At 51.5% G+C, this 13,640-nt stretch overlaps 2 protein-coding genes across 3 annotated transcripts; one reads left to right on the top strand and one right to left on the bottom strand.

The window, feature by feature from the left end:
• Window positions 1-136: 136 nt before the first annotated feature.
• On the bottom strand, window positions 137-5,136 carry LOC135812229 (filaggrin-2-like). Of its 2 annotated transcripts, none has more exons than XM_065325569.1 (2): window positions 4,972-5,136; window positions 137-4,191 (listed from the first exon to the last, which is right to left on the bottom strand). In XM_065325569.1, the coding sequence occupies exon 2, from the start codon at window positions 3,965-3,967 to the stop codon at window positions 542-544; it is 3,426 nt and encodes a 1,141-aa protein (XP_065181641.1). In that variant the 5' UTR covers window positions 3,968-4,191; window positions 4,972-5,136; the 3' UTR covers window positions 137-541. The 2 variants fall into 2 exon arrangements, with proteins under 2 accessions (XP_065181641.1, XP_065181642.1); XM_065325570.1 differs by having other exon boundaries at window positions 137-4,187.
• A 212-nt stretch (window positions 5,137-5,348) lies between these two features.
• On the top strand, window positions 5,349-13,640 carry LOC135813101 (uncharacterized). Its single transcript, XM_065326319.1, has 6 exons — window positions 5,349-5,546; window positions 6,173-6,405; window positions 10,967-11,043; window positions 11,379-11,439; window positions 11,783-11,881; window positions 13,454-13,640. The coding sequence occupies exons 1-6, from the start codon at window positions 5,478-5,480 to the stop codon at window positions 13,638-13,640; spliced, it is 726 nt and encodes a 241-aa protein (XP_065182391.1). The 5' UTR covers window positions 5,349-5,477.

Raw genomic sequence — 13,640 nt, 5'->3', positions numbered from 1 at the left:
AAACTGTCAGACACACAGTCAGTGCCATGCAAACGCAAATTCCTGGAGTAGGGGATGGGAGGGGGGGCTCTACAAGTAGTATGTAGTGGTTCACAGAGCTGTCATCGTTTGCTGCTGCTGCTGCTGCGAGCAAACATAAATTACCTAGCACCTCATGAGTACTAGTATGCAATCAGCCAACTCTAGCCAACTCTAGGTCAACTCTAGGTCAACTCTAGCCAACTCTAGGTCAACCGGAAATATGAACAGGACGCGCTCAGAACTTGAGTGAAATGTGTGAATGTGAGAAGCAATGCTGTTCATGTAGAGAGAGATTGTCAACCAAACAGAATGTTAACAGAATGAGTAGTCTTGGCGAAAGAGAAAACAAAGCACCAGCACAACAGCCGGCGCATTAGCACTATATACACAGGATGTGCCCAGCGGCCCGGAGGACATTTGTAGATGGGAGAGCGCGGGCAGGCGAGAGATTTTGTATAGCAACATGTACAAACATAGAGACACTGGCACACACACACACACACACACACACAGACGAGAGCTACGAATCACCGGCTAAGTATTTCTCAACGTCCTCGCTTGGCACCAGGTCTTTCCAGCTGGCTCCGGGATGGTAGCCAATGTTACGCTTGCGTGCCCGCTCTTTCTCTTCTTCAAGGTCCGCCCAGCGGATACGATACCCTCGCGAATTCTTCTTGCGGATGACAACGTCACCGGCGTCAGTAGCCTCTACCCCGTGTTCTGTATTACTACTAGCTCTGTCAGTCAAACCCGTCCAATCAGCGATGGATTGTGCAGCTGACGACGACGACGCATCGCCACTCGATCTGAGACCGTCGAGACGGTCAAGCCGATCTCCGCCGCCACCGCCACCACCAGACGACGACGACTCCCAACGACTTCGCACCGGATGCAGCGCTGCCGCAGATGATCCATTGTCGTCGTCGCCATCATCATCGTCTTCATCACCATGACCTTGTTTGATAGTAGCGGCTGCCGTCTGCTCCGAGCCATCACTATCATCGTCATCATTGGCCGGTATAGATTTCTCATTGCTAACATTATCTGTTGTTGTTTGTGTGGCGGACACATTGTTGTCATCGTTGTCACTGTCATCAGCCATCTCCACCTCGGCTATAGCTTCACGGTACAGGCCGCTAACGTCCAGGCGCTTGAAATTGGCCGGCGTGGATTCCCAGGCGTCGTGCAGTGCCCGAATGTCGTCGAGTGTGCGCTGATGAACGTTGCGATCGGCACACAGCTCCACCGGCTCCTCCAGGTCGGCGATGTACACTTCAAAACCTTTCAGCTTAGCTGCCAGCCAGAACTGCTCAAAGTGCGCCACCTTTTGATTGACGCAGTCGAGCAGGATCATCTTGAAGAGGCCGTCGTCCAGGGTGCGGCTAAACGCTTTCAGCATGGACGCGCGGCACGCCGGTTCCGCCGCCTCGTCGTAGTCGTACTCTTCGCGCTTGACCTTGACGCGTCGGCCGGTGTCCGGATCCTTCTCCGTCACCTCCGTCTCCGTCATGAAGTAGTCGTCAAGCGATAGGATACGTGGCGCCTCACCTCCGTTGGCCACCTCGCGATCCCGCAGCTTCTTGGCCGCGTGTGTCTTGCCCGAGCCGGGCAGACCGCGCAGGATGACAACGATGTTAGCCGGCCGAGCGGACCGTGCCTCCTCACCGTCCAGTAGACTCTCGATGAGTACAGTCTCGGCGGGAGGTGGGGCGGGAACAGCAACGGGAGGTTTGGTATAACCATCCGCCGCACCACCACCTCCGCGAGCATCAACATCACCATGGTGATGATGGTGGTGGTGACCATGTGATGATGGTCCACCGGCTGATGGTGGTGGTGGTGGATGGCGAGGCTGCGAATGCGGATGGCCATCGTAACGATGCCCACCGTCGGTTGTTGGCCCCCAGTGTCCACCACGATGATCACGTGGCGGTGGTCTGTCCACAGAGGACCCTGAATAGCCCCCACCGCCAGGGTGACGGGATCGGTCGTCGTGGCGATGATGATACCGCTCGTAGTCGTCACGGCGATAATCATCATAGCGACGCGGCGGCGGTGAGCGCCGTTCCCGTTCCCGGTAACCATGGTCACTGCCGACGGCCGCGTACCTGGTGTCGTCATGACGATCATAGCGGCTAGGTGCGCGCGCCTCCACAGACATAAGGCTTCGTGGTGCCTCCGCGCTATCATGAGCAGGTGGCAGCGGCCGCGAACTGGCTGCATGTGAGTGCGATGCTGCTGCTGCTGGACCTGCTGGTGTTTTGTGGTGGTAGTCTTCGGTACGGATTACTGGTTGCCACGGCGTTGATGATGACGCGGATGGCGGGTCTGATGCAGCCGGCGGTGGTGGTCGATGCGGCGATGCGTGATGGCCGGGATCGGTGCGTGCCGATGCTGTTACGTCACGCTGCTGTAGCTGGTGGCCATACTCGTAATCATAGGCTGCTGACGCTGGCGACGATCGTACACTGGATAGCTGAGAGCGGTGGCTGCTGTCCAGCGATGTCGCCACGGAGGATGGCTGGCCGTGCGTGCGGTGTGCGTAACCGTCGTCACCATGGTTACGGTACTCTGCTGTATGACCACCGCTGTTATCTACCGCCGACGCAGACGATGGTGCTGCACCGCTGGTGGTACGGGTGGAAGACGGAGGCGGTTGCGCTGTGTGACTGGTATCACCGTCTACTGCATGCCAGCGTGACGCACCGCTGCCTCGGCTGTACTGCTGCGACGACGACGATGCTGGAGCACGCTGCTGTTCACGTGTATCCAACTCTGATCGTGCCCAATTACCACCACCACCACCAGCAGAAGGTGCAGCTGAAGGATAGCCTGTTGAACCACTGGCCGGGTGGTGCTGGTGATGATGAGCCAGTTGATTATAGGAATACTGAGATGACGGTGCTGCGGAGTGTGCAGCGGATGACTGCGCTGATGGGGCAGCAGCAGCATCACTGGACCATCTGGATTTGCTCCGCCATGCACTCGTACTACCGCTGTTGTTATCATGATCAACAGCAGCAGCATCACTGGGCCATCTTGATTTGCCCCGCCATGCACTCACACCACCGCTGTTATCTTGATCAACCGCAGCAGCAGCGGCAGTTCCAGTGGATGTCTGCTGGCCGTCATGTCCACTATAGCCATCTCCACGTTGCTGCTGCTGTTGTTGTGTCGGTGGCTGTGACCACTGCTGCTGCTGTTCTGCTGCTGGCGGCGGCCGATAGGCAGAGTCCCGCGGACCTGCTGACGGCGGGTACGCTTCCGCGGAAGAGTGCTGGTACGCAGCGTGTGTATGCTGCTCAGAACTTTTACTGGTATCACTAGAAGCAAAGCTGCCAGCAGTAGCAGATGCTGAACCGGCGTAGGGTTGAGTAGCAGCGGGCTGAGACCACGACTGCTGCTGCTGCTGATGATGCTGATGGTGTTCGTAGCTATTCCCAGCGTAAGATTGCGGATAGCCAGCAGATGTTGTCGACGACCGCTGATCGGCTCCTGCTGCTGCTGCTGCTGTTGTTGATTGGTACGTCGCTGGGTGAGTCATCGGGTTTGCCGCATTGCCGTGACCACCAGAGCCCTGCTGGGCATGTGGGGCGGCGCCATGGACACCGTTGTGCCAGCTGGCGCCGGCGTCTTGATTGTAGTGTGACGCTCCACCAGCAGCACTACCGGTGGTTGTGGTTGCTTGAGGATATTGCTGATAGCTAGCAGCAGTAGCACCAGAATGCTGTGCTGGCCACGACTGACCCCAGGCCGAGTTCCACGGTGCAGCTTCCGGTTGTTGCTGCTGCTGCTGTTGTTGCTGTGGTGCGCCATAGCCCTGTGCTACGCCATACTGCTGTGCACCACTGTAATCCACTGTATGGCTGCTGTACTGTGCCTGCTGTGATTCCTGTGCCTGCTGTGGCACGTTGCCAGCCTGCTGCCAACCATAGGAGGACTGCATGCCTGTGAAGTATTGCTAGCGACCGGCTTGGCCACGTCAGGTCTACGCATGCACACACGTGCGCGTGTCCACGTGTCTGCGTATGTGCACACGGTCAAGCCAGTTGATAGTCTGTACTGATACCGGTGATTGATGGTGAACAGGTCACATGACCGTCACATGATCACCACAGTTCATTGCATTCAGTAGGTGTCAGCTATGGTACAGGATATCTGGTGTACTGCCTGAATGCAAACAATCAAACACACATACACACACACCACACACACATATACACACGCACACGCACACACACACACACACACACACACACACACACACACACACACACACACACACAGGCACCCCTCACTGATCTGCACGGACACAGCTGGTCATACACTATGCATGTACAAGTGTTCGGGGATTTCTACAACGCCATTTCTTCAATCCGCCACCACCCCAAGCATGCGCCTGCAATGCAACTGGACGGAGTAGCGGAACTCTGCTAAGTGTTCAGTGCATTGCACAGTGCAGCATACCCCCACAGCTGAGCTCTCCAGGGCTACCAAAGGAAATAATTATTTGACTGGCTATAGGATAATTCACATCGCCACGCCATGCACGTGCACAACAAGCAGGCTTCGAAAGGTGTTCATATCGCCACGCCACGCCATGTACGTGCACAACAGGCAGGCTTCGAACTTCAAAGAGTGAACGATTGAATACATGTACTAGGTAACATCAGGCAAGATGAGGAGTTTAAATCTTTGCAGGAATTATGTCTTTTCGCAACTCTGCTCACATCACATCTTACTAGCATTCTCAAACAAACAAAAGACTTTGCATGAATGATGGAAGAAAGAAAGCCTTCAGATGGTCGCCGGGGAATATATTCACAGTTAGTAACAGACGCAGGTGTGACAATTTTTTCTCCTTTTGAAGTGGAAATGTTAGATAGTCCTCAAGTTGTGACGAGAAAGTTTCAATGAGTGAGAATTGCCTCATTCGAAGTATTTTCTCACCTGAATTTTTAGTTGTTGTGGCTGCTGTCGCCTACTCCAACAGCAGCAGAGTGAGCTCAAATTAAGGAACAGAACTATCAACGCAATAAATACAATGTAAAGACAAAAGTAGCTCTACTTTACTTTACAATGTGGCAAGACAATCGATGAATGATGAGTTCGAGTGTCGACAAAGACTGGAAAGAGAGAAACTGCATGCTGTTTATTTTTTTGCGTACATTCTTTCTGTTGTTGGGTACTAAAGTAGCGGTATTTTAGTACTCTCGATCGTAGTGCATGTTGGGCAAGCTTTTGCGCTGAAAAGAACATTCCGCGCGATAAAAACCAAAATTTCAAAAAAAGCTAGAGATTGACGATAATTATCATCATCACTTCATTCGAGGACATTATGCAGGAAATGACAGATGAAAGCTCGCCATTGCAATACGAGCAATGTGATTGAAGTAGTACCTTCCACCATCTTGCCCACTGAACTGTACTGATGTAGCTCCTCCATTGACGGCAACATGCTGGTTATTTTTGCTCGCATACCCGTCGGGCAGCTACGCAAACTGAAATGTCTGCACGAATCCGAGGTAATTGATGATATCCCTGTCTGTCTGCGTTATGATATGCACAGTCTCGTGCTTGGTTCTTGCGCTGGGGATTTTCCCTGGCCTGGCTCAGGCTCAAAGTATAATATACATACCATCCCGCTGGCATGGGTTCACTAGAAATTATGATATTTTGGATCATAGCAATGATGTACAATACATGTACAAGCATTGGGAGATTTCGAATTCGTGCTGTTCATAGTGTAACTTCAGAACTCTGCGTCAAGCAGCTATAATAGAGAGGTTAAGTTCAGCTCACGTTATTTGGCGCGCGCTTTGGAAAACAACGCGAGTGACCTGCAGCTCGTGTCGAAATTTGGAGTTTTATGCCGAATTTGACGTGAAATTGCGCGTCACGGCAGAAATAACGTGCATCTTAACCTCTCTAGTCCTGTAGCTGTTGATGGATGGTATAATCATGATCACTGAAGCTGTATACAGCTGTATTCTGCTCAAGTGCAGTTTATACATCAAATCATTCAAACTATTGATTACTGTGATCTCAGCATCAACATGACATGGGCATTGGGTTCTTGTGTGTGTGTGTGTGTGTGTGTGTGTGCGCGCGCGCGCGCGCGCGCGTATGTGTGTGTATGCACTGACTGCAGATTGACGAAATCCAGGGTCTGTATACGGAGGCCAATTCCAGTATTTGGCTTGGCTGGACATGCAGTGGCAACACTAGTAGTGATGATGATGATGCCAGGTCTCAGTCTCCTATACCTACTGTAGATTCTGTAGCAGCAGAGACAGTGGGGGCAAGGGCCAGGGATGCTGTATTGCATGGTCTACCATCTCCAGACTGTGTTATCACCACACACTCAACTCCAACAGTGATACGGTTAGTGATGATAGATGTGTGTGTGTGTGCGTGTGTGTGTGTGCGTGTGTGTGTGTGTGTCTGTGCATGTTTGCGTGTGTGTGAATGGACACATGCCCCATGTGGAGCAGTGGTATGTCCGCTCAGTTTCCAATCAGAGGCTGCAGGTTCAAGAGATGTCATGTGATTGCACGGTGAATTTGAAGTGCTTTGGCTCTGCCGCAGCATAGCGATGCATTAACCCAAGTGAACCCACCGACTCTCTCTGTACACTATGCTCCCATAAGTGGATCCGCCAACTCACACTGTAAAGTATACTTTTACGGCGTTATCACCCATACACACATCGGCCAACTCACCAGAATGTCATCATTTGTATGACCTCTATTCCTGACTATGATGGTCATGCATCGTCCTAAGCGCCGCTCAGGCAAGCCATGCCATAATATTATGTGAGTGTGTATGAATCAGTCTTGCACCAAGCCTTGGCGACTGTAACGGGCAGCCTGAGAGTGAAACACACATCGGTTAGCGTTACAGTCGCCTGCCTTGTCTCCCTCAATGCTGCGATTCCCCGGTGGTTACCAGTAGCCAGTGCATGCCAGAGCATGTGGTGCGATATATCTGTGTGTGTGGGACGAAAAAGGGGAAACAGATATGAATCAATCTAGGGTTTAGTGGCCAGGAAGATCCCTTCAAAAAGCTGTGCAGTGCAAAAGTAAATTTAAACCTGCACACGTGCACTACCAAGGGCAGTAGCAAGGGCAGTAGCAAGGGCAGTAGCTAGGGCAGTAGCTAGGGCAGTAGCAAGGGCAGTAGCAAGGGCAGTAGCAAGGGCAGTAGCAAGGGCAGTAGCAAGGGCAGTAGCAAGGGCAGGAGCAAGGGCAGTAGCTAGGGCAGTAGCTAGGGCAGTAGCAAGGGCAGTAGCAAGGGCAGTAGCAAGGCAGTGGCGGATCCAGGGGGGGTTCCGGGGGTTCCATGGAACCCCCTAAATTTTGCAAAGTGTGTGGCTGAGAAATATCGAAAAATATCATGTGTGCACAAAAGGACGTCCGTCCGATCACAGACTCAGTCAGTGGCAGTCACTTAGTCAAGGAGCACAGACTGTCAGTCAGTGCACTGCATGCGCGTGCGGTAGATCGACACTGTACGGATAGTAGTCTGTACTGGTGTTCACGTCCGTGATTTACAAACGGACACTGTAGACAACATTGGGTGGTTGTTTCCTTTTTGATCTTTCGAAACGATCCAAACTTACCTCCATTGGCAGGGGCGTGCTCGGCCCCCCAACTAGGGGGGTGCACGGGAGCCGAGGGGAGCCCCCCGGCAATTTTCTGCAATTTGTTTGCAACCTTTCTTGAATTTTAGAGCATATTTGCATACATTACAATTGCCTTGGATCAGATTGAAAATTTTTGGGGGGTGCACGTGCCCCCCCGTGCCCATCACCGAGCACGCGCCTGATTGGCGCTGTCATTCACTGCTGCTCAGGATCGGTGTGGTGTGGTCAGTATTCCTTGGACAAGTTTTTTGCAGAAGAGAAAGGACGTTCCGAGTACTGACACTCTTCAACGAACTTCGAACCGTACACGTAGAGTTCAAGCTCCTCGGAATATAATAATCTTTATTTCAGGATTACCCAAAGGCTGCAGCGCTGACGCCTATCAAGATGAGGGCTCCGACATCCAAGCAAAGTCAGTAATCTCTACCTGCTGCAGCATGCAGTAGTGACTAGTTGTTCCTCCGCAGGAACGGAGTGCTGCGCCAGATGTGTTTCAGATGACATCGGAAGGATTGTACAATTGTCGACACTGTTCCGCTATTGTTGTTTCTGTCACTGAAGTGAAGACGATGCTCTTGTCCTGTGACTATAGAGCATTTTGCATTGTAAAAAATGCCAAAAATTTCCGAAAGCACAAATGGACAGGGAAAGTAACTTGGTTGTCATTTCGGCATTCCTGGCTCTCAACGTACCCATGGCTTGCATATTCGATCTTTACAAGAAGTTGAAAGGGTCTTCCGTACTAAATAATATACAATGTAGGGTAAGCAGCAGCATTTGGCCCTGTCCAGGTTTTCCATCGTCCACCACACCACAACTGCGCTCCGACTCAGTCTCCAGCGATGGTGCAGTGGTGGTGTGCTGTGGCAACGTGTCGAGGCCGGCTGGAGAGCGCAGTTATGGTGTGGTCGATGATGGAAAAATATAATAATTATTATGTCCGTAGTGTGTGTTTAAAAGCATGCGATTCCCACTAACACAATCGGATTGTTGTTATTACAAGTGCCAACCGCACATCTGATTCCATAATATTTTGGCTGTTCAATTTTGGTTCAACCGGAACCCCCCTGTAGAGATCTCTGGATCCGCCCCTGCAAGGGCAGTAGCAAGGGCAGTAGCAAGGGCAGTAGCAAGGGCAGTAGCAAGGGCAGTAGCAAGGGCAGTAGCTAGGGCAGTAGCAAGGGCAGTAGCAAGGGCAGTAGCTAGGGCAGTAGCAAGGGCAGTAGCAAGGGCAGTAGCAAGGGCAGTAGCTAGGGCAGTAGCAAGGGCAGTAGCAAGGGCAGTAGCAAGGGCAGTAGCAAGAGCAGTAGCAAGGGCAGTAGCAAGGGCAGTAGCTAGGGCAGTAGCAAGGGCAGTAGCAAGGGCAGTAGCAAGGGCAGTAGCAAGGGCAGTAGCAAGGGCAGTAGCTAGGGCAGTAGCAAGGGCAGTAGCAAGGGCAGTAGCAAGGGCAGTAGCAAGGGCAGTAGCTAGGGCAGTAGCTAGGGCAGTAGCAAGGGCAGTAGCAAGGGCAGTAGCAAGGGCAGTAGCAAGAGCAGTAGCAAGGGCAGTAGCAAGGGCAGTAGCTAGGGCAGTAGCAAGGGCAGTAGCAAGGGCAGTAGCAAGGGCAGTAGCAAGGGCAGTAGCAAGGGCAGTAGCTAGGGCAGTAGCAAGGGCAGTAGCAAGGGCAGTAGCAAGGGCAGTAGCTAGGGCAGTAGCAAGGGCAGTAGCAAGGGCAGTAGCAAGGGCAGTAGCAAGGGCACTACCAAGGGCACTACCAAGGGCAGTAGCAAGGGCAGTAGCTAGGGCAGTAGCAAGGGCAGTAGCTAGGGCAGTAGCTAGGGCAGTAGCAAGGGCAGTAGCAAGGGCAGTAGCAAGGGCAGTAGCAAGGGCAGTAGCTAGGGCAGTACCAAGGGCAGTAGCAAGGGCAGTAGCAAGGGCAGTAGCTAGGGCAGTAGCAAGGGCACTACCAAGGGCAGTAGCAAGGGCAGTAGCTAGGGCAGTAGCTAGGGCAGTAGCAAGGGCAGTAGCAAGGGCAGTAGCAAGGGCAGTAGCAAGGGCAGTAGCTAGGGCAGTACCAAGGGCAGTAGCAAGGGCAGTAGCAAGGGCAGTAGCTAGGGCAGTAGCAAGGGCAGTAGCAAGGGCAGTAGCTAGGGCACTACCAAGGGCAGTAGCAAGGGCAGTAGCAAGGGCAGTAGCAAGGGCAGTAGGATGTGTTTAGATGTGTGCTGTACACAAGGGCAGTAGCAAGGGCAGTAGCAAGGGCAGTAGCAAGGGCAGTAGCTAGGGCAGTAGCAAGGGCAGTAGCAAGGGCAGTAGCAAGGACAGTAGCAAGGGCAGTAGCAAGGGCAGTAGCTAGGGCAGTAGCAAGGGCAGTAGCAAGGGCAGTAGCAAGGACAGTAGCAAGGGCAGTAGCAAGGACAGTAGGATGTGTTTAGATGTGTGCTGTACACAAGGGCAGTAGCAAGGGCAGTAGCAAGGGCAGTAGCTAGGGCAGTAGCAAGGGCAGTAGCAAGGGCAGTAGCAAGGGCAGTAGCAAGGGCAGTAGCAAGGGCAGTAGCTAGGGCAGTAGCAAGGGCAGTAGCAAGGGCAGTAGCAAGGGCAGTAGCAAGGACAGTAGCAAGGGCAGTAGCAAGGACAGTAGCTAGGGCAGTAGCAAGGGCAGTAGCAAGGGCAGTAGCAAGGGCAGTAGCAAGGGCAGTAGCAAGGACAGTAGCAAGGGCAGTAGCAAGGACAGTAGGATGTGTTTAGATGTGTGCTGTACACAAGGGCAGTAGCAAGGGCAGTAGCAAGGGCAGTAGCGAGGGCAGTAGCGAGAGCAGTAGCGAGGGAAGTAGCGAGGGCAGTAGGAAGGGCAGTAGCAAGGGCAGTAGCAAGGGCAGTAGCGAGGGCAGTAGCGAGAGCAGTAGCGAGGGAAGTAGCGAGGGCAGTAGGAAGGGCAGTAGGATGTGTGCATTACTAGTACATTGTACCAAGGGCAGTAGCAAGGGCAGTAGGATGTGTTTAGATGTGTGCTGTACACAAGACTAAACAGTGGCAGGATCAATTCTTCAGCCTGGAAAGCTGTTGAATAGTGCATGTGCAATCCCTGCACAAGTTCCTATAGCTCCTGCTGCAGTGTTCCTATCATTGCCTCCAATGATGTGTGTGTGTGTGTATGTGTGTGTTCGTGTGTGTGTGTATGTCCGTGTGTGCATGTGTGTGTGTGTGTGTGTATGTGTGTGTGTGTGTCGGTGTGTGTGTGTTCCTGTGTGTGTGTGTGTCGGTGTGTGTATGTGGATGTCGGTGTGTGTGTCCACGCGTATGTGTGCATGTGTACTCCAGGCGCTGTGCAGTAACGGAATGCAGTCCTGACGTTGCAGCATTGCATAGTTTGCTGGATCGTCTTCACTCCGTCATAAGTAAGGTTATGGTTGTGTGTGTGCGTGCACGTGTGTGCGTGTGTGTGTGTCTGTCTGCTTGCGCTGATTCTGTCTGATTCCGTATCTGAGGCGACATCAGGTATCTGTCCCTCTGCTGCCCCTTCGGGGAACCACGTGACCCTTGTGACAGTGGCTCAACAGGACAGGTGTGTGTGTGTGTGTGTGTGTGTGTGTGTTTCTTTATTTGTTGAGCTTTCGTCGACATATTTTTCAGATCAACAGTTTGACATTGTGTGTGTGCTCACATGCACTCACGCATGCACGAATGAGTAAGCACAATGTCTTATCACTGTGTGTATGTATCTTTTGTTCAGATGTCAGTAGTTGCTTACAAGCATTATGGTTCCTGGGCAAGAAAGACCTCAATGCTATGCGGTGAGCTCTAGCATGTCTGACGTGTTTTGTGTGTGTGTGTTTGTCTGTCTGTCTGTCTCTCTCTCTCTCTGTCTGTCTGTCTGTTAGACGAGGGGTGTTTGAACAAGCCATGTCTTCTGATGCCTTGATCATTCAGGGCTATATTTGTGGCTTTCCTACGGATGCGAGAAGTTGGCCTGATTTTTCAGAAAAACCATGGTTTTTTTGTCATCAGTAATATGTAGGCGTGGAGCTAAAAATGATCTCTTTCTGTTTGTCTCTTTTTCTCTCTCTCTATTCAATTCTCTTTTTTTTCTCTCTCTCTCTCTCTCACTCTCTCTCCCTTCTCCCTGTGTGTTTGTAGGAGGTCTGCATTATTGTACGGCGCTATTCTACGTCTGACACTAGGACTGAGAGCAGCGTTGTCCATTGTTGGTGTTGATACACACGATGACTACAGCAAGTAAGTTTCTCATCATAGTATCATACACATTCCGCCTTTTACCTTCCTCTTCTTCCATTTCTTTCTTTTGTTTTGTTGTGGCTAATACCTGTACAGCTGTACGTGTGTGTGGTGGGAAGGGGAGGGGGGGGGGGGGGCAGTCTGAGCTTTTGGTAGTTTTGAAACAGTGCACTTTTTGTCTCACGTATCACCTCTCTTGCTATTTGTCTGTTTTGTACCTGTGTGTGTGTCTCTCTGTCACTCGCTCTCTCTCTCTCTCTCTCTCTCTCTCTCTCTCTCTCTCTCTCTCTCTCTCTCTCTCTCTCTCTCTCTCTCTCTCTCTCTCTCTCTCTCTCTCTCTCTCTCCCTCTCTCTCTCTCTCTCTCTCTCTCTCTCGTACTCGGGGTCATCGTCAGGAACATGCGTGAGGAGATTCGAATCCGCACTGCTGCAAACACCGTACAAACCGAAAATTCAAATGAGCTTGACTTCATCTCATTTTGCAAGGCGGGAGAGAAGCCAGTTCGCGTTCAGCCCAGACGAAAGTTGGTTACGACTGATCTCCTGTCAGCGGCCTCAGACTGGAAACTTCTTGTCGACTCAGTTAGTGCAAAGATTTCTTTCCCTAGCTGTGTTGCACTTACCACCCTAAGACCAGATATAGTTCTGTACTCTACGAGTCGTAGGATTGTATTCTGGATGGAGTTGACAGTTTGTGCTGAGGACAGATTCAGTGTCAGTAACTCGCGGAAGGACAGGCGGTATGCGGATCTGGCCGATCAATGCCGAGCAAACGGGTGGCAGGTCGTTTCTTTTTCGGTTGAGGTGGGTGTGCGTGGTTTCATCCCGGACTCTCTTCGGAGGGCTCTGAAAGCGCTTGGATTTTCTAATCGAAGAATAAAATTTATTTGTAATTTGTGCAGTAAGACGTCTCTGCGAAGCAGCTACATCATCTGGTTGCGGCGTCAACAAAAACACTGGTCGGAAGATCCACTTTTCTGAGGTACTGTATGTGGGGCTCCGTTTATTGAGGTGCGTTGAAATTTATTCTCTTTATCTTATTATTTCTTTTCTATAATTTCCCCATATGAGTTCCTATCAGTTGCTGTGAACACCTTGAGTGGAGAGCGCTTGCTCGAGCGTTGAACCGGGTTCTTAATCCACCATACCCAGTTCGCAAGGCTGGGCGGGGTTGTGAGCAGGCTTTCATTTCATCTTTTCCTATTATTTCTTATTATTTCTGCTTTTCATCTCATTACAAAAATTCTGCGCTTTTTCTCCATCTGCGCATAAAATCTAGACTGACAACCTGCTTGTTAAATCATGCACCTGCTTTCAGGCGTAAAAACCCTGTTGTAGAGGTCTCAGTCCTCATTTGTTAGACTTACCTGTCTTTATAAATGTAACTTACTCTGTCTCTCTCTCTCTCTCTCTCTCTCTCTCTCTCTCTCTCTCTCTCTCTCTCTCTCTCTCTCTCTCTCTCTCTCTCTCTCTCTCTCTCTCTCTCTCTCTCTCCCTCTCTCTCTCTCTCCCTCTCCCTCTCCCTCTCATTTGTGTGTATGTGTGTGTGTATATATATTGTGTGATGGTCAGTGCTAGAGTGTGGGCAGACGTGATACGCTGTAAGTATGTGACAGTAGCCAGTGACACTGACATACACTACTGGACAGCATTCCAACCCACTCTGCTCTGGTCTGGTCCACTGGCTATAAACAATGTAAGCATGGACAATGTAAGCATGGACAATGTAAGCATGGACAATGTAAGCATGGATCTATAG

This window comes from Sycon ciliatum, chromosome 3 (genome assembly GCF_964019385.1).
Source record: "Sycon ciliatum chromosome 3, ocSycCili1.1, whole genome shotgun sequence".
Lineage (NCBI taxonomy): Eukaryota > Metazoa > Porifera > Calcarea > Leucosolenida > Sycettidae > Sycon > Sycon ciliatum.
This window is presented reverse-complemented; position numbering and strand designations above follow the sequence as displayed.

Bases quoted from the DNA above. Each gene is read 5' to 3' on its own strand.
- LOC135813101 (XM_065326319.1), top strand. From the start codon at position 5,478: ATGCTGGTTATTTTTGCTCGCATACCCGTCGGGCAGCTACGCAAACTG. The intron at 11,044-11,378 runs GTAAGGTTATGG...TCTTTTGTTCAG, and splicing joins TCGTCTTCACTCCGTCATAA to ATGTCAGTAGTTGCTTACAA. The intron at 11,440-11,782 runs GTGAGCTCTAGC...GTGTGTTTGTAG, and splicing joins AAAGACCTCAATGCTATGCG to GAGGTCTGCATTATTGTACG.
- LOC135812229 (XM_065325569.1), bottom strand. From the start codon at position 3,967: ATGCAGTCCTCCTATGGTTGGCAGCAGGCTGGCAACGTGCCACAGCAG.